The sequence below is a fragment of the Xyrauchen texanus genome, chromosome 47, assembly GCF_025860055.1.
Source record: "Xyrauchen texanus isolate HMW12.3.18 chromosome 47, RBS_HiC_50CHRs, whole genome shotgun sequence".
NCBI lineage: Eukaryota > Metazoa > Chordata > Actinopteri > Cypriniformes > Catostomidae > Xyrauchen > Xyrauchen texanus.
The window spans coordinates 10,871,766-10,892,566 of NC_068322.1; the positions used below are offsets into that span (position 1 = coordinate 10,871,766).

General features: G+C 38.4%; 1 protein-coding gene across 1 annotated transcript; it reads left to right on the top strand.

Moving 5' to 3' along the window:
• The first annotated feature begins 704 nt into the window (after nucleotides 1–704).
• On the top strand, nucleotides 705–20,238 carry LOC127638733 (cullin-associated NEDD8-dissociated protein 1). The gene is made up of 15 exons (XM_052120425.1): nucleotides 705–983; nucleotides 3,324–3,467; nucleotides 3,947–4,101; nucleotides 4,588–4,711; nucleotides 5,332–5,588; nucleotides 7,860–7,965; nucleotides 10,069–10,214; nucleotides 12,022–12,314; nucleotides 12,504–12,645; nucleotides 12,892–14,385; nucleotides 14,518–14,613; nucleotides 15,235–15,404; nucleotides 15,504–15,668; nucleotides 16,057–16,164; nucleotides 18,301–20,238. The coding sequence occupies exons 1-15, from the start codon at nucleotides 916–918 to the stop codon at nucleotides 18,523–18,525; spliced, it is 3,693 nt and encodes a 1,230-aa protein (XP_051976385.1). The 5' UTR covers nucleotides 705–915; the 3' UTR covers nucleotides 18,526–20,238.
• The last annotated feature ends 563 nt before the right edge of the window (nucleotides 20,239–20,801 follow it).

The following is a 20,801-nucleotide window of genomic DNA, read 5'->3' on the forward strand; positions in this document are numbered from 1 at the left end:
TTTCTCACTCACACCTATTATATCACTTCTGAAGATATGGTTTTAACCACCAGGGTCATCTGGAGTATTTTTATGTTGCCCTTATGTGGATTTTGGAGCATCATCTCATAACATCATCATGATCTTAATAATCAACAATATCAGTAACAGTATCATTCATTTTCTTTCAGTGGATTTAGAGCAGAGATGCCCAAACCAAAGTTGGACAGTGATGACTTTTGATTTGGCCTGTCTTGCCTATGACAAGAGGAAAAAAACATAAAAAACAATATGCCATTGACACAGCTCTTCATTGCATTAATTAAGCAGACTGAAGAGTAGTGTTATATACACAGTATAGCTACAGCTATTATGGAATTATAAATGTGGGGAACCAGGGTAACTTTTATAATGTAATACCATACAGTTTGATATAATGCAACGTTTACTTTCGGCCCACAGCTCTCAACAAGTTTGATGTTTGGCCCTTCGTAGGAAAAAGATCGGATATGTCTGATTTAGAGGTTCTGAGTAATAAGCTGTCTCAAAACATTGACTGTATTTGTGGGCAGAATATGCTCGTTGGACCTCATAGTTCCGATCGTTCAAATCGAGCATTTCTGGCCCTCATAACAACGTTTCGAAGCTGTCCACATAGGCAGCTCACTTGGTTTTGAACACACAACCACACTCTCACTCAAGACTCAGCTCCACCCTCCTGCAGATTCAGAATTGTGCAGCACCTCCATTCAACCCCATCCAAATTCAAGGCATGAGCGTTTGTTCTTCGCTGCACCGCTGCTGTTGCTGCTGAACACCTGCCTGCACAACAAACTCTCGTGATTTTTATTATACCCCCATTTACCTCCAAAAACGAGGCGGACTGGATAATTCTGGCCCTAAACACACACACAAGTGGTTTCCCTTACTGCAAACATGGCGAGTGCCTCCTACCACATCTCTAATCTTTTGGAGAAAATGACATCCAGCGACAAGGATTTCCGGTCAGTGGCGATGCATATGTCAAGAATGAGTGTAAAAGCGCATGCATGTACATTTTGAAACTTGTGATGTTGTTTAAATGTTTTGAATAGGAAAGAGACGATCGCAGAAAGTTTTAGGCCGCGAATCGCGCGACAGTTGTTTAGCTAGTTAGCTTAGCGCGTCATACGCGTACTGTGTGCTTTAATTTAGGTTCTAAAGGGTATTTGTTTGATTGTAAACTAACAGTGCACACTACATTGCCAGATATGGCGCGTTGATTGTCTTTCCCGTTGAAATAGAAGCTGTCCAAAGTGTTTGGGGGTGTATGCATGAATGTTAGCCGGTTAGCAGCTAGTATGTTAGCCGAATAGCTTTAGCGGCTCGCATTGATTTCAATGAACTAGTACTTTGTATTAAGCTTTATCCGAAACGTGCATAAAAGTTACTGGAACAAAATAAAATTATTTATTTTATCCTTCCCAACCTAGTGGTCATATAAGATGGCTAATGCTAGCGACAATGCTTGCCAACTTGTCATAAGAGCACGTCCGAGATAAATGCATGAAATGACAGTCAAACTAACCTCTGGAATAGCAAGGGAATCCTTAATAGTTGACACGTCTTTAATGCAGAGTGATCAGTATCTCTACATTTGTTTAATACTTGGAACAGTTGGCATATGTCACCTCTGAGTTATATCTATTCAAGTAGGACAGGTTTTATTTAAAATAATGACAATTTGTTCAGATTTACACGTATTTGTTAGGTGTTTATCCACTTATTAATACATTTAGAAACCCCTTTTGTTATGTAAAAAATGTCAATGCAGTGGCTAGATTCCTCTTGCTTATTAAATTGTCTCTCTAGGCTCTGACTATCTGATTTGAACATGATTGATTTGCTGTCTAGTCAAGCACTGGGAAATTTTAGCAGTGAAACCAGTAGCTTTTGCAGTTATATTTTCTAAGCAATCAATGCTGTTACTGTTACAACATTGTTTTTTTATTCTCCTTCAAAAGGGATTCCCTTCAATGATGTAAGTTCTTATATTCAACAGCTGCTGTCTGGAGGTTAAATATTTTTGAGTTTCATATCTGACAGTTCTGAATAATAATATGAACATGAATACTAATGCAGTCAACGGATCAGATTCCCAGAGCCTTTCCTGCCTGTCATCCATGTCAAACTGCTAGCAGTTCTCATTCTGGCTCTTTCTACATTTCACAAGACTACCCCCCTGGGAACATTTCACTTGCGCACCATTCTTGGTCTTTGTGAGTGTGTGCACACCAGTTTGTGTTGGTGCTCCTTCTATCATCCTGCTATTGGAGCGTATGCTTCTCATGCATTATTCATTCTTAATTGAGCTCTTGTTGGAAAAAGAGATTCCATGCCTTCAAATATGTGCCAGAGCAGCCATGCCTAGGACTGTGTGTGTGTGTTTAAGATGGCTTGTAATATGGTATGCAGGAGGTTTTCGATGAGATTCAAGTGCAGTGGCTTTGATGTTGGCACCCAAAGACAAGATTTCATTTTAATCCACTCCAGTTTAAACTCGGAAGTGGATTATGAATTTAGCAAACCATGAAAGTGAGATGAAAAGAGAAAAGTGCTTCACTCGGCCTGCCTGTTCTGACATAATGCCTGTTTGCATTTGCTACCAGCAAGCACACCATACAGGTGGCCATCACCTTCGGGCTATATAGGTTAACAGAGTTTTTCTAGAGCAAAATGGGTAATTTTTCAGTTCAATATTTTCTGTTAGTGCTGAAATTATGTGAAACATTCCATCTTGTCCCATCTCGTATTTAAGTGTGTCACTGTGTCTAGATCATCGGGAACAGCTGAAAAATGTCCTGCAACTGCTAGTCATGACTTGGAATGTTGGAATTTTTCAGACCTTAAACTCAACATGAAACAGCATTCACAATGTACATTCCGTAGTGTCATGTGTTTTCAAGTGAAACAGTAAATTAAACGAGAAAGAAATGAAAGAAAAGATTTGATCCATCAAGTATTAATTGGATCATGAAAAGTAGTCTTTATATGACAGGTGGTTTGATGGGAGGGGTTGAAGAGAGCTTAATGATGTCAGTCAGCCCAAAAAGAAAGTCATTTCTGAGGCAGGCCAAAAAATAAATAAATACATTTTGATTAAAAATTGAAAAGAAAATATATGTTTTTCTCCTTTGGAATAATGTGCACTGATGAATCATGTACAATAAGACCAGGAATGTGTATTAGAACCAACATTTTCAACACATTTTACAATTAAAATGTGTATTAGAACCAAAAACATCAGAGATGTCTTTAACTTTTTTCTGTACACACCATCACTGAGGTCTTCTTCATTCCCTCAGATTCATGGCTACCAATGACTTGATGTCTGAGCTGCAGAAGGACTCCATAAAGCTGGATGATGATAGTGAACGGAAGGTTGTCAAGATGATCCTAAAGCTCTTGGAGGACAAGAACGGAGAAGTTCAGAATCTGGCTGTAAAATGGTAAGAATTTTGCCATCATTTGTTTATTTCAATCTTTCTTTGATGAAGCTATGTCAATTTGAAGCATATCTTGCTTAATGTGTTTTGAGTTGGTTGTTCCCTTATTGAGGGGTATTGCTATTAGTTACATTAGTTTTTCTTATTTATATACTCTGAATATATAAAAATATACTCTGTGGTCTTTATTTTTAACCTAGATAGTTTTGAAGGGATTGCATGAATCACCTGCAGTAATCTGTCATTGTTTGGTTTAGTCTTCTTTGTCCTAAAATGCAAATTTGCTTGCAGTGACTGCTAAACCTGATGCCAGTTCAAGCCATCTTGCAATTGGATTAAAAAAATGGATTTAACCGTTAAGTACCATTTTGCAGTACTGGGACCAGTGTTTATTTTTGCAAGAGGTTCAGCCTATTTATGCATTGCAGATAAAAGGGCAGCTTTTTGCAGATTGCCCTATATACCTTTGTTATTTGTTGCAGTTTGGGCCCACTTGTCAGCAAAGTGAAGGAGTACCAGGTTGAAACCATCGTTGATACGTTGTGTACAAACATGTTATCAGATAAGGAGCAGCTTCGAGATATTTCCAGCATTGGCCTCAAGACTGTGATCGGAGAGCTCCCGCCAGCATCCAGTGGTAAAATTACATGTTTTCTCTGCTTAATGTTCCTGTGGTTCAATGCAAAAACTCCTTAAGCATTCCACAAAATTTTTTTTTTCTCTATCATGTGTTAAAGAGGACAGAGAATTCATTGTCATATGAAAGGAGCTGTTTGGTTATTTTTTAATATGAGCAGTCTTCCTCGTTAAAGTTCAACCAAAAATGAAAATTGTCATTTACTGTTGATCCAAACCTTGATGAATTTATTCAGTGAACCACAATAGGAGATATTAGGCAGAATGACAGCTTGAGGAACCATTCACTTTCATTGTTTGGAAAAATATACAGTGAAAGTAAATGGTAATTAATTCTGTCATTCTGTCTAACATCTCCATTTGTGTTCCACAGAAAATGTGTTCCACATAAAAGAGAAAACCATGAATTTGGAACAATGCAAGTAAATGATGACAATTTTCATTTTTAAGCGAACTATCCCTTCAAGTCCATGTCTCTTTGCTTTAGGCTCTGCTCTTGCTGCTAGCGTTTGCAAAAAGATTACAGGCCGCCTCACAAGTGCCATTGCCAAGCAGGAGGATGTGTCAGTTCAACTGGAAGCATTGGACATCATGGCAGACATGCTGTGCAGGTATGTCAGTCCAGCCTTGTGATGACTACTGCTTTTGTTTGGACCCAATAAATTTTATAAGAACATATGAGTTCCTGCCAGGTAAGTTCTGGATGTTTGTGCATACTTAAATGTGCATCTCCCCTCAGCTCAATGAGCTGAATATACATTTGTCTTGTCAGTTCGTATGCTAACTCTCGGCTCTGTTGTTTGTTTATGTACAGACTTTTTAATGTGATGTTGGTCAATGAATTGAAAGCACGAGAATGGTGAGAAGTGTCTGTCCAGGGTAAAGACTAAATGTTGGTTTAATGCACATGTTTAGCTGTGGTGCTCATTTTGGCATTGCAGGTTTGACTCTAGCCTGTAACGTGTGCTGATCTCTTTCCAGTAATTTTCTGTCACTCTCCACATATGTGGAACATCATCTGATCTGGGTATTTCATGCATACAGTAAATTTGAAAACCGTGCACAGGATACATACAATATACAGCAGACGATGTAATAGTATGGCAGTATGCTATTCTAAAAGCATTCTGTCTGATAAACAGGTAAAAGCTCAAGAATGGTGGTCAGTGTGTTGCCTCTCCAATGAACCCTTTGCTTGAATATCTGACATTGTTTGTGTTCATTTTTCCAGGCAAGGAGGTCTCTTAGTGAATTTCCACCCTTCCATTCTGAGCTGTCTGCTGCCTCAGTTGACGAGTCCTCGCCTGGCAGTGCGGAAGAGGACCATCATCGCCCTGGGACATCTGGTCATGAGCTGCGGAAACCTGGTCTTTGTGGACCTCATCGAGCACTTACTGTCCGAGCTCTCTCGCAATGAATCCATGTCAACCACACGCACTTACATCCAGTGCATCGCTGCCATCAGCAGGCAGGCTGGCCACAGAATCGGTGAGGATCATCCGGTGTTGCAGATCTCGGCGTTAACTTAATGTCTTCAGAGATCAAGACCTCAACTCAGTTACCCTTAAGTGCTGAAAGCAATTTTAGCGTGCACTTATTGAAGCCATCAGCTGTGATCTTCTCAAGGCGGCCATTAGTTTCTCACTGATCCTGTAATTTGGACTCCGCTGGAATGAGCGAAAGCAAACCAAAGCCATCTTCAAAGGTTTTTAATGAAAATGGTTCAATTATTACAATTACTGCTTAGAAGGCACAATATAAATACATTTGTGGAATGATCACTTCTCTTAGGTATTGCTTTTGACTGCAGTGCTTTATGGTTTGCTCCTGCAGTCCTTGGTCCTTTCTTGTGATAGAAAATGTTTCACTCAAGATTGAGGTCACCAGTATTGACATGGAATCTTGATTACATTTTACTTTACTTTGCTTAGATTGGAGATCGCATCTCGGTCTGATTAACTACTATCTTGTTTCATATTCATTTTGTATTGATGAAAGATTATAATGCCATTTCATTAAAAACTAAATTAAGATTTGTGATACATTCAACAATTAGTTCTGGACAAGCGGTGTTTCAGGAGTGCTGATATGTCTTATAACAGAAATAGGACGCTTTATTGTTTATATTATTCAGCTTTTTTGTTTTCTCTGAATTCCAGACAGACAGTCTGTCTGTACATTGCTTTGTGACACTCACTGAGTTTGATCCTTCTTTTGAAACTTCTCATTGGCGGAGCAAATATAAAATAGCTGGTTATGTTGTGTCTAAAATGTAAGTTACTAGTTTTGTTGTTTATGGAACTGTTGTATAAAGGAATATCGCTCTCAAAATAGGGTTGGGTGATACCGGTATACACGATAAACCAGTAGAAATTTGGCAATACATTTTATAATATCGTCTGTATCATGGCAAGAACTGTGCAACTCATTCTATCCACATAACAGATATGCGGTACACATTCTGTTATAGAAATGGAGAAGGTAGGCAGAGCAGCTTCACGTGAGACTGGCATTGAATTTGCTCATTCTTCTTGTGATCTAAATATGTTTCTCATCTCACACATGCAGTTGTGTTTCACGTGATTTTTTCTTGCGCTGTCACTGAAGCATGAAAGTGCGTGTGAGTCCAGCAGGCTTTAAGACTGTGCTGCACATACAGGAGAACACAGCGTGTGTGATCACTCCCAGCCACTACTCTATCCGGTTTCTCTTTATCGTGGCACAGGCTTCAAAACTTCTATGACCTATTTGAGTTTTTTACCTTAAAGCAGTATGGAGGAAGTTAAACATCTCAAACCTCGAGAGCCCGACATTCTAACCAACACTGACAAGGAAAACAGCTAAAACCATGTCATGCGAAGGGGTGCAACTAACGATTATTTTGAGTATTCTAAATATCTTATGCTGCTTCTCAGGTTAATGTGTCTTGGTTCAAAGATTTTTAGATATTTTAAAATATTTAATTATATAATATTATATTCAACATTCTCAGATAAAAAAAATATATATATAGCTCCTATAAAAGTATAGCTCCTAACGTAAATGTAAGTTGTTTACACCCCTAACTCGCAATCATTCTGTAACCTACGAACGAATCGCAGTTGTGGTGATATTCAGTACAACAGCACTCTTGCTTGTTATATTGCTTCAATACTATAGTCAAACATTTCAAAGTTGTCCTTAAATATTTACAACTTTGGAGATGGAAATGTAGAAACAGTAAACAAAGTGCAATTGTATGGGAGTATAGGCTTAAAGTCAATTTTCCTTGAAGTTTAACTGAAAAAATTTCCAGAATGTTATTCCTTGACAGGAGATAGAACAATCTCCAGTTCGGTCATTATTACCTGTCACCTTGTCATCCACATTGTACCATTGCTGCAATGCCAAGGCGATTCATGTGGCACAAATGAAATGAAGGGAAAAGTCATTTAGGTTTGCTGCCGTGATGCGCTGTTCCCCCATCAACCAATTATCGCCCTCGTTTGATGAAACAAAGGCAGCTGGAAATAAGATGTGCAAGATTACTTAAGTAGAATACACTCAAAGCTGCTTTGCAGCTATTTCTTATGCTACTGTTTTAATTTTTTGTTCCCCCATATTAAGAATTTTTCTTCAATTGTGCTGAACTATATCTTGCAGCTCTACAAAGTCAGTTATATTAGACCATGAATTGTTATTGAAGTTTGATTTAAAATTTTTGCTACCCAATGTTTGTGTGTTGGTAAATTAATTTAAACAGTGATTCAATCTCTGCAGGTGAGTACTTGGAGAAGATCATCCCATTGGTAGTGAAGTTCTGCAATGTTGATGATGATGAATTGAGGGAATACTGCATCCAAGCTTTTGAGTCTTTTGTAAGGAGGTAAGTCTACATCTAATTACAAATGATATAAAGATATGATACCAGTCAAAGCTTCACCTTTGAAACTGATGGAAAAGCTTCCCAAGCGGAGACCTCATGAAGTTGGTTAATAGTGTGCAGAGCTGCAAATGTTGGCTACTCTGAAGAAGCTAATATTTAATTTTGTTTAATGTTTACACATGTATCAGATGGTTTTACTATTATTCTAAAATGTGGAATTAATTCAAAAGGTTCAAGTAATGAAAACTCATTTTTTAACCACTCCACAGATTTCATATTAGCAAACTATTGCTTTGGCAAGTCGTTTAGGAAATCTACTTAGTGCATGACACGTCATTTTTCCAACAATTGTTTACAGACTGATTGTTTAACCTTTAATGGAATATATCACAATTCCAGTTGGTCAGAAGTTTACTAATCTTTAAGTTAACTGTGCCTTTAAGCAGCTTGGAAAATTCCAGAAAATTATGTCAAGCCTTTAGGCAATTAGCTTCTGATAGGCTAATTGAAGTCAACTGGAGATATACCTGTCGGTGTATTTTAAGGCATACCTTCAAACTCAGTGCTTCTTTGCTCGACACCATTGGAAAATCTAAAGAAATCAGCCAAGATTTCAGAAAAAAAAAATTGTGGACCTTCACAATTTCCAAATGCCTGAAAGTACCATGTTCATCTGTACAATCAGTAGTACGCAAGTATAAACACCATGGGACCACACAGCCATCATACCACTCAGGAAGCAGACTCATTCGGTCTCCTAGAGATGAATTTAATTTGGTGTGATAAGTGCAAGTCAATCCCAGAACAACAGCAAAGGACCTTGTGAAGATGCTGGAGCAAACAGGTAGACAAGTATATATTTTCCACAGTAAAATGAGTCCTATATTGACATAATCTACCATAAAAACTGCCATAAAAAAGCCAGACTACAGTATACAAGTGCACATGGGGACAAAGATCTTACTTTTTGGAGAAATGTCCTCTGGTCTGATGAAACAAAAATGTAACTGTTGTCCATAATGGCCATTGTTATGTTTGGAGGAAAAAGGTTGAGGCTTGCAAGCCGAAGAACACCATCCTGGCCGTGAAGCATGGGGGTGGCAGCATCGTGTAGTGGGGGTGCTTTGCTTCAGGAGGGACTGGTACACTTCACAAAATAGATGGCATCATGAGGAAGAAAAATGATGTGGATATATTGAAGCAAAGTCTCAAGACATCAGCCAGGAAGTTAAAGCTCTGTCACAAATGGGTCTTCCAAATGGACAACAACCCCAAGCATACCTCCAAAGTTGTGGCAAAATAGCTTAAGGAAAACAAAGTCAAGGTAATGGAGTAACCATCACAAAGCCCTGACATCAATCCGATAAAAAATATGTGGGCAGAACTGAAAACCTGACTCAGTTACACCAGTTCTGTCAGAAGGAATCGGCCAAAATTCCAACAACTTATTGTGAGAAGCTTGTGGAAGGCTACCCAAAAAGTGTGACTCAAGTTAAACAATCTAAAGGCAATGCTACCAAATACTAACAAAGTGGATGTAAACTTCTGACACACTGGGAATGTGATGAAAGAAATAAAAGCTGAAAGAAATAATTCTCTCTACTATTATTTTGACATTTCACATTCTTAAAATAATCCTAACTGACCTATAACAGGGAATGTTATCTATGATTAAATGTCAGGAATTGTGAAAAACTGAGTTTAAATGTATGACTTCATGTAAATGTTGACTTCAGCTGTATATCAAAGTTTGTGAATCCTTATAGTTTTACAGCAGTTGTGGGAGCATTTGACACAAATAGTCTTTGACTCACATTTTAACTTATCTTGGGTTATTTAAGTTGTCTTGTTGAGGTTGATATACATTTCATAATTCACAGCAGGAATGTCATAATGTGCATGGTATTAATTTTGATGACTACTGCGTTTTGAGAGATTTAAAATGTTCTCTATGTGTACTAGTGTTCCCTGTGGGTGAGATGAATATAGCCAATGAAAAATTATAACATTGAAGCTTTCCAGTTGCAGCCTTTCAATGACTTGATGCAGTTTGATTGCTTAAGTATACCTAATGCAAATTCTCTTCTTTCCTCCAATTCCCAGGTGTCCGAAGGAAGTCTACCCACACATCCCAACAGTCATTAGCATATGTCTGAAGTATCTGACGTACGACCCCAACTACAACTATGATGATGAGGATGAAGATGAAAATGCAATGGATGCTGATGGTGTAGACGAAGATTACCAAGGTACGAGACTGGGCTCATTTCTCCTCTCTGTCTGAGGGAAGAATTTATTCTCTCTCCCGACCCAAACAGTTCAGTTAGATGTAAGTTATCAGCTCGTTTTGTGAGCTCTGGTGCGTGTCGGCCTCTGCTTTGAGAGTAAAAATCTCATAACATCAATAATGGCAACTTTGGGTTTATTTATTTCACTTTTTGAGGGAATCTAGCTCCAAGATTATCATAGTGTATGAGGAAATGAGTTGTTCGACATCTGCAGGGACTCTTGGCCAGATCATCGAAAATCATCTTGTTATTGGAATGAATGAATGGTGGTGATTGGTCCAGTCTCACAGTTTTGAATAATGCCCAAGTCTTCACAGCTTATAAAATTGGATCTAAGGTTGCTTTTGAGTTAGACTGAAATATGTTCTACCGTAAAAGTAAAACTGTAGACTCTGTAATGTCCAGACAGGCTGAAATGTTTGCTGCAGTTATTTTCATAACCTTTGACATTTCAGTAAAGCATGCACCTTTTACCCTCTTAAATGCATGTGCAGAGCTTGTCATGCCTTGTGTCTCTGACAGCTGTTATGCATTCTAGACATCTTTGAAAAACTAAGCGCTCTTTTAGCCATTAGTGCTCTGAAGCACAACTGAGTGTGAATCTACTCAACATTGCATGCTGAAAGTGTAACGGTGAAAGTGTTGGGATGAAGTGTTTCTTGTGGAAACATGCGTGAGGAAATGTGGGTCATTGCACTCTAGAATTTGACAGGATATGGCCATAATGACAAGCAAGCCTTTTTCCAAAAGCTTGAGTTTAAGATTCACTGTCTGAACAAAACCACCCTGATGACTGCTGCCTTTGGTTTGCTTGATCCTTTCTGGCAAAAAGGAGATTTATTTTCAACCTCTACTTTATCCTTTTCCTTTATTATCCTTTTCATCCATAAATCATACTACTACCTATTTGCTGTTTTCTTCTTAATAATTGATTGTGCTGGCTTGTAAGCAGCCTTAGGTGGCTCACAGGCTTTGGCAGAAGACTTGAGGGAACTGATGTTTTTCTCTCAGAAGACCATGCTTTAGAAATCCATGCTCTTTGTGCTACTGAAGAAGAGGGATCAAAGAACAAAATTGCTGCACCATATATTCCACAGTGTCCTGAGTGTTGACAAACTTTTCAATACTGCTTACTTGGATGCAAACTATCCATGCTGCCTTAAAAGTCCTACTACCAAGTTCCTATGTACAAGATCAGAAATCCTAATTATGACCTGATTTGCATTGGTTATTATTTTAGATGGAAAAAATGAACACACTGGCCAATTTTAAGAAAAAAAAAGTACACTATATATTATAGCTTTCTCGTTTTGCCACAGAGTATGAAATACTGGCTTTATCAATGTTCAGCAGCCACATATAAAATGTGTAAATTGTCATTTGTACAGTCAGCATTTACAGATTAATACCAATTAGCTTCCAGTTAGATTCAGTAATCATTCAACACGCCCTAAACTTAGAGATTTGTAGCTCTATGAAATTCTAGTGTTTCCCTCTGGTAATTACAACAGTTTGGTAGTGTTTGTGTACTTTCTTGTAAATACAATTACTCCAACATGACTTTAAGGCAGCACCAGACACATCTACAGACATATTATGCCAACTATTGGCTATTTATGCTATTATTTGCTAATAATGATGCTGATGCCTAACCCTGCAAACAGTATGCAAAATAAATGCTGTATTTGCAAACAGGTGGATTATGCAAATTAGTGACTTTGCTTTTAATCATCTAATTCTCTTTCATTTAATTCATGTGACCCAACAGGCAGCGATGATGAGTACAGTGACGATGATGACATGAGTTGGAAAGTGAGGCGTGCGGCAGCTAAATGCTTGGACGCCGTGGTGAGCACACGGCACGAGATGTTACCCGAGTTCTACCGCACGGTTTCACCAGCACTCATCGCCAGATTTAAAGAACGGGAAGAGAATGTAAAAGCAGATGTGTTCCATGCCTACTTGTCACTTCTCAAGCAGACACGTCCAGCCCAGAGCTGGCTCTGTGACCCAGATGCCATGGAACAAGGAGAAACTCCTCTCACAATGCTGCAAAGCCAGGTAGAGAAAGATACCCTTTTAGGGGTTAGTTTACACTCATCTCAGAAATTGTTTTAGGTGTTGATTATGTCCATAAGCAACTTGGAAAAAATAAAACAATACTGGTTCCTCCAAACTTTCTGGCTTCCTAATTATTGAAATGTATTTATAGGGATTTGTGAGGACAATATATAATTTGTGGCTTTGCAGGTGTCCATGATAGTGAAAGCATTGCACAAACAGATGAAGGAGAAAAGTGTTAAGACCAGGCAGTGCTGCTTTAACATGCTGACAGAACTTGTGAATGTTCTGCCAGGGGCCCTGACACAGCATATTCCAGTTCTCATCCCAGGTATGGGCCACAGGCAAGCTGCTACATGTTAAAACTAGGACAGTCATTTCTGTGGTTATTATATGCTTAATGCTAAGTGTGATCAGCATTACATCTGTGACATTTATAAAATCGCCAAGAGGTAAATCTTGAAATGTTGGCTCCCTTTTAGTTGAAAATCCTATGTAGTCATTAAGTTAAGTCTCTCATATTCTTTTTTTTTCCAGGATGTAGTGACATTTGTGAATTTGTTTTCTTTCTTTCTAGGAATTATATTTTCTCTCAATGATAAGTCAAGCTCCTCCAACCTGAAGATAGATGCCCTCTCCTGCTTGTATGTGGTCCTGTGCAATCATCAGCCCCAAGTCTTCCATCCCCATGTTCAGGCCATAGTGCCTCCTGTAGTTGCTTGTGTAGGTGATCCATTTTACAAGATCACCTCTGAAGCCCTGCTGGTCACCCAGCAGGTGGTCAAAGTCATCAGGCCCCTGGATCAACCAGATGCTTTTGATGCTTCACCCTACATCTCTGACCTCTTTGCATGCACCATCAAAAGGCTAAAGGCAGCAGATATTGACCAAGAAGTTAAGGAGCGAGCTATTTCCTGTATGGGGCAGATTATTTGCAATCTTGGTGATAGCCTTGGAGCAGACCTACCAGGGACTCTCAACATCTTCCTGGAGCGTTTAAAGAACGAGATAACAAGGTTGACCACTGTCAAAGCTTTGACGCTTATTGCAGGGTCACCTCTGAAGATCAACCTTAGGCCCATCTTGGGTGAAGCTGTTCCAATTCTGGCCTCCTTTCTGCGTAAAAACCAACGAGCATTGAAGCTTGGCACACTGGCTGCCCTGGATATTCTGGTCAAGAACTACAGCGATAGTGTAACACCAGCCATGATTGATGCTGTGCTGGCTGAGCTGCCACCTCTTATCAATGAAAGTGACATGCATGTCTCCCAAATGGCTATCAGCTTCTTAACAACACTTGCAAGAGTCCACCCAGACTCACTGTCCAAGATCAGTGGCTCCATTCTGGCTGAACTCATCGCTCTGGTCCGTTCGCCGTTACTACAAGGTGGTGCCCTTAGTGCCATGTTGGAATTCTTCCAAGCTCTTGTAGCCACGGGAACTGCCAGCTTGGGGTACATGGACTTGCTACGTATGCTAACAGGTCCTGTGTATGCCCAGAGTGCAACTCTAACCCATAAGCAGTCCTACTACTCCATCGCAAAGTGCGTGGCCGCTCTGACGCGCGCCTGCCCTAAAGAAGGCCCTGCAGTGGTGGGGCAGTTCATACAAGATGTGAAGAACTCGCGCTCCACTGACTCCATCCGATTGCTTGCTCTGCTTTCCCTGGGAGAGGTCGGCCATCACGTTGATTTGAGTGGCCAGCCAGAGCTGAAGACTGTCATCCTGGATGCGTTCTCTTCAGCCAGCGAAGAGGTAAAATCAGCAGCCTCATACGCATTGGGCAGCATCAGTGTGGGAAACCTCCCGGAGTACCTGCCCTTTGTCCTGCAAGAGATCTCTGGCCAGCCCAAGCGGCAGTACCTGCTGTTGCACTCTCTCAAGGAAATAATTAGTTCTGCCTCTGTGGCAGGTCTCAAACCGTATGTGGAAAGCGTGTGGGCATTGCTGCTCAAACACTGTGAGTGTACAGAAGAAGGCACAAGGAATGTTGTAGCAGAATGTCTGGGCAAATTAACGCTCATTGACCCAGAGACTCTTCTGCCCAGACTAAAGAGCTATCTGTTATCAGGTGATTGACAACCTCAGTCTGCTGAATCTTTATCAAAACACTTAATTTATGATTGTTTATTTCAAGTTTAAAACTAGTATGCAGAGGTTTAAATTTAAAAACTGTCTTATCAAGTTTCTCTTTTCTTTTCAGGATCATCTTACGCCAGAAGCTCTGTAGTTACAGCGGTTAAATTCACCATTTCTGATCACCCACAGACAATTGACCCCCTTCTTAAAAACTGCATAGGCAAGTACTTTTTATTCAGGAAATACCTACTCAGTTGGATTTCTACACAGACATATCACTTTTCTCCCTTCCTCATCAAGTTATCCTTAAAGAGTGCAGTCTTATAAACGTGCATATAAGAGCAAATATCGGTCAACATTTTCATTAAATAATACATTAGATTTCGATTTGTTGCTCACCAAACCTTATTATATGATTTCTGAACAATTATGAGTGAATTATACTTGTCATTTTCAAGCTTGAAGAGAGCTGGTCACCATAAACTGCCATTGAATGACATCACCGAGCACAATTTATTCAGTTATTTCCTTTGTGTTAAGAAAAAGAAAGCATGTCATATGGGGTTATAACATCACAGGGATGAGTAAACAATGTCTGAATTTTCATTTCTGGGAGAAGTATCTCTTTAAAAGAATACTTTTTTAATGTCAACAAAGAGATCAGAGTTGCACCTTTTCACCTTATAAACATTTCTGCTTATAGCTGTTGATCCAAATGGCCTAGAACCAAAATTGCTATAAAAGTTCCACCCATGCAAGTTAAATGCACACTGTGGTTACAATTTTCACCTAACAAAATTTGTGTTAATATTATTTTATTGCAATTTGCCTACAATTCTAGGTGATTTCTTGAAAACATTGGAAGATCCAGACCTCAATGTACGAAGAGTTGCTTTAGTTACCTTCAACTCTGCAGCACATAACAAACCCTCCCTTATCCGAGACCTATTGGATACAGTTCTTCCTCATTTGTACAACGAGACCAAAGTTCGCAAGGAACTAATCAGAGAGGTAAACTGCTCTTTCTCCAAATCTTTTTTCTGTTCTGTCTCTTGCTCTAAAACCTCTTTGCTATTCAAAAACCCAGAACTCAATGAAATTTGTCTCTAGGTTGAGATGGGTCCATTCAAACATACAGTGGATGACGGGCTGGACATTCGGAAGGCTGCGTTTGAGTGCATGTACACTCTATTAGACAGCTGCCTTGATAGACTTGATATCTTTGAATTCTTAAACCATGTTGAAGATGGACTTAAAGACCATTACGATATCAAGGTAAGACATGAGACTCTATGCCATGAATCTTTTATGAGACACAGGCTTTTTGCCATGCAGATCATGCAGTGAGTGACCAGTGAAGATGAAAGAGTGAATTGATTGAATTGATTAACAAAGAATCAGTTTGCAGGCATATCAAAGACATAATGCATTATGCATTGACAAGAGATGAGGTGGTCAAACTTTATTTTAAATATACTTATTGCCAGGTGTTTTCTTATGGTAATGAAGCTGGAGCATTAACTACCATTTCATTACAATTATATACAGTACAATCTAATGGAGAAAATGCAGCATTTTTTGTTATGTTAGAATTCTTCTGTATTATATAGTTACTATGGACTTGGTAGTCTGTCATTTGTTTTCTCCATTAATATCTTTGTAGATGCTGACATTTCTCATGCTGGCCAGATTGTCTTCTCTGTGTCCCAGTGCAGTGCTACAGAGGTTGGACAGACTTGTAGAGCCACTCAGGGCTACATGCACCACAAAGGTAAAAATTCAAACGGCGTACATAAACGCAGAACAGTCTCTGTTTGCTCTGACAATAGTAGAAGTCAGAGCTATAGCATATTGCAGGGTTCCCACGCATCCTGGAAAATCTGGAATTTTGCAAGGCATTTTTTCAGAAAATTTGAAGAATAACATTCAAACCCAGTTCATGTATTTCTCACTATCAAAAATAATTTTGTGTGCCCCCTAGTGTAGAATACAAGGTCATAAAGGTCAGATAAACATACAATAAAATAACTTTATGAGTCACAAGTATCTTTTTTCACTAGCACAGCACACTGCTAGGTGACGTAGCTTAATGATAGCAAGTAAAATTGATACTTCACTGTTTTACCAGACTCGCACATGTCATTCGATTTTAATTTGTCTGTTTGTTTTTTCGCAGTTTAAAACGTAATTTGTATTTAAGGTTAGATGCATGTACCACGACACGATGAGAGGGGAGTTTTCAAGTTAGTTATATCATTCATGCAGTTATATCATATCTAGCATAACAATCTCAATTGGTAAGCCATTTATTCAATATGTATTTGATTAATATATCATGTACAAAATATGTAAAAATATAACATTTGTATAACTTTGTTTTACAAATGTAATTGTGTTAAATATACATATTTTAAAAATGAATTGTGTGAATGTTATCTATGCGTTAGAAGGGGTACACGAAAGGATGCTGAATGTTTGGAGGGGTACGTCACTGTAAAAAGTTTGGGAACCACTGATGTAGCTGACAAGGATTTTTTTGTACAAGTTTTAATATAGTGCAATATTTTTTTTTTATTCCATCACTGCTTTAGTGTTAATTACGAAAACATTTGAGTTGTTAACTTAATACAACATCAACGATGGTTGGACTGCAGATAAATTTTTTTTTTTTTAAATGAATTCACACCCTAAGGTGGTAGTGATGATGTGGTGATGATGTGGCCTTTACACCTCATTATAATTATTCAACAATCAGAGTCTGCTTATACCACTGTTACCCTACCATGTAGGGCCCTATGATCACAATGCAGAAAACATGGTTCACTGAATCCAGTCATAAAAATTGCATACGCCATAAAATGTGGAATGTTACGGAATTTAACATATTTGGGAGGATTTTTTTTTTTTATAATGCACAATTAATCAAATTAAAATCTCTGTCCAAGTGTGATTATTAAACCACAAAAGGCTGCGATTTAGGCTGATTGTATGTGTAGTAGATTGTAATTAAATCATAGCTTTTTGGGGTTTAATAATCACACTGGGCCATGTTTAAAGTGCTTATCCGGAGGTGAGAAACTACTGTCAAAAACGCACAGAAATGGCTAAATAAAAGCTCGATTTAAAGGCATGCGTGAAATGGGGAAAAAGATAATGTTTAATGCAATTAAATAATCATTATGATAATAATAATGTATCTAAAGCAATATCTCATGTCTGTGATGTTCTGCTGTGCAGCACTTCATTTGATATAAATATCTCCAGTGTTGTTTCGGATTGTGCTGCAAGGTTTTTGTAGAAAAGCACTTCATTTGATAAAAATAATGCAGTGTTATGTTGAAATATTTTATCAATTAGAATAAATATATTTTCGTTTGATTAAAGTTTTAACAAATTAATTTACCGAATTGTAAAAAATACCTTGCAATAACCACAATTTTAATGACTTCTTGTTTTTGCTTCAGTATTACAATCGTGTGGTACATAAAATGTCCTGGAAATGCCCTGGAAAATTGTGCCTTGAAAAGAGTAGGAATCCTGATATTGAGTCACGCTGCTCATATTAACTGAGCTGTATTTACCCCCTCTTCTCCCTAACTTTTCCTTTCCTCTTTCCACCATCCTCATCAATACAAGTGTCAAAATGGTCAACTAATCAAAGATGTGGCCTAGCAGTTAGTGTTCTAACACATTGAGCCAGGGTGCTTAAGTGGGTGACATGGGATTGAGTTTGCTTCTGATCAAGTTCCCCTCTCTTCTCTCCATTTCATGTCCAGCTAAAATAAAAAAGACTATCTCAAATACTAAATCATTAAACACTTTACCAGGTTTGCTCTTATAATTAATAGTGCTCCTAATCAATTTTCTGCATATGGAATCGGCTCAAAATATACCTGTTCTTTTCTAGGTAAAGGCCAACTCTGTAAAACAGGAGTTTGAAAAGCAAGATGAGCTCAAACGATCAGCCATGCGAGCAGTGGTGGCCCTACTAACCATCCCAGAGGCAGAGAAAAGCCCCCTAATGAGTGAGTTTCAGTCTCAGATCAGCTCCAACCCTGAGCTGGCCGCCATCTTCGACAGCATACAGAGGGACTCCTCCAGCGCCAACATGGAATCTATGGACACTAGTTAAATGATGACTCCAACGAAAGCGCGCCCGTCACTGTCGCTCCCAAGAAAATACAGAGATTACCAACCCTGGGGGACCCTTATATTGTTCCATGCATTGCACTGAATCCAAAATAGGAGGAAAACAAAAATCTAAAATAAAAAAAAGAAGAAAAAAAAACTAATGAAAAGACAGACATTCTTTCTCTTAAGCTTTAAAGCTTATTACCACATTCTTTGTGTTTTTCTGTACATGACAGGAACTGGTTTCAGTTGATCTCTTTTCTCCATTCCTCCCTCACCCCACACCAAATTGACAGCATAGAAATGGACCACAGTATTTGAGTTACCATTGGAGATGTATTTTTTACATTCTAGGCTGCAGACAACTGAAATTGGGAACACAGGGGTAAACAATAGCACTCAATGAGTTTCAATCGTTCAGGACCATTTTTTTATTTGATTTTGGTCATGTTTCTTATCAGACAAGTTTTATTAGGTTTTTGTATGATTCTAATATCATCTCTCTCTCCTCTTGTTACTGTTGACATCTCGAGTACAGAGCAAGATCTTAGAAATATTATCCTGATGAGGTGTGGCATAGTTAGAGTATTACATTGGATGAATGACTTTGTTTTTTCATCATTGCATTTCATTACATTCCCACTGTCCGAAAAAGTCAGTCATCCGCATGTGTCATGCTTCCATAGAAATTAGAATTTAGCTGCCCACAATGTGCATACTATTTTTCTTTTTCTACTTAATAACAGTTTTGTTTGGCTCAGTCATATGGGGTGAAATATGACATCAAACATTGTTATGAGGAAATATTTGCCCTGTATCGAACACACATATGTGAATAAAACGAGTGGAGAATCTTCTCTCTTCAGGTACTGTATTCTGAGACCATAAGGGTGTTGCTCAGACTATTTAGATCTGATGGGTTGGTTTAAGATGCTACCTTGTTTGTACCAACTTGTTTGAGTAGCTCACTTGTAAAATTGGTTGGGGAAATGATCATAGTACTAGTTTTATTTATTGCAATGCTTTCAGTACAATGTTTAGTGTACTGTACAATTCTCTCTTAAAGAATGTCTGAAAGTTGATGAATCAAAAAGCACCATACATCTGAACATACAACAGAGCCACAGGTGAAAAGAGTTTGAATTCAATGCCCTGGAATCCACAATGTGTTGAATACACAGTCTAGGCTTATTTAGTCATTTACACTGCATTCTACTTCCCATTAAAGTGTGACAGTATGGCAACATTGTTTAGTAAGAAATCAATAAAATGGTCCATTGCTGCCTGCATCCAAAATGTCATTTTATGGTCCTTCCAGTGCAGTTCGTACCATCACTGTCACATCAAGCACTCTTCAAAAGGCAGCAAATAATCTAAGATTTGGTTTTAATCTGAGTTGAAGAAAAATGCAAGAATGCTGACGCTTAAATCATTACCGTGACAACTGATGGATGTGGATATTTTGGATATTTACTACACTGTTCAAACTAAAAGATTTGATGTTATTACTTGCTAAATGTGTCCAGTCAGTCCTACCAATCAGAGTTTACAAGTAAATCAGATTTGGTTGCAGTGTGAACAAAGCTGTAGTAGAATATTTTACTTTTAAAGTTGATTAGTTTTGTTCAACTATACGTAACCAATAGCAGACAAATGTAACTTTTTTTCAAAAGCTGATGTGAGTTATAACTAAGTTCTAATTAATTAGAAGTGCAACATGGGGGATTTTTTGTGAAATGATTTTATGATTAACGATGAGATGAACTGGTCAGATCTGATGTTTAGCCCTCTGTCAGCCTGTGTTAATCATTAGAAAACCAAAGCAACACTGCAAAGGTCATCGATTCCATTCATGCATGACGAACAACCATTAGCGATTCATTTTATAAGCTTGCGAAGACTTTAAAATATCACTGTGTCAACATGCCACAGAGGACAAACAAATCCAAATCTGAGGGCTGAAGAGTCTTTCTAAACAGACCTTTGATCAGCTTCAAGACTGCCTGAAGCATGAAAGTACATTAGCTAGGTTTGTCGTAGCTTAAATTAACCCACTCCCAATTTGCATGCTAATGAGTCATACAAATGTTATTAAAGCCCAATTTTTAGCAACATGATTCGTATCAGAGGTGCGAGGACTAATGCACAGGCATGATAGTTTGCTCATCAGGACACATGGGCCATCGTACTGACATTGCAAAGTGTTCTGTTAACGATAATTTTAGAGATGTAACTTGTCAAAACAGGCTTCACCATGGCCATGTTTTTATGTATCTT

Coding starts and splice junctions, on each gene's coding strand:
- LOC127638733 (XM_052120425.1), top strand. CDS start 916: ATGGCGAGTGCCTCCTACCACATCTCTAATCTTTTGGAGAAAATGACA. Junction 4,102..4,587: donor GCTCCCGCCAGCATCCAGTG/GTAAAATTACAT, acceptor TCTTTGCTTTAG/GCTCTGCTCTTGCTGCTAGC. Junction 7,966..10,068: donor TTTGAGTCTTTTGTAAGGAG/GTAAGTCTACAT, acceptor TCCAATTCCCAG/GTGTCCGAAGGAAGTCTACC.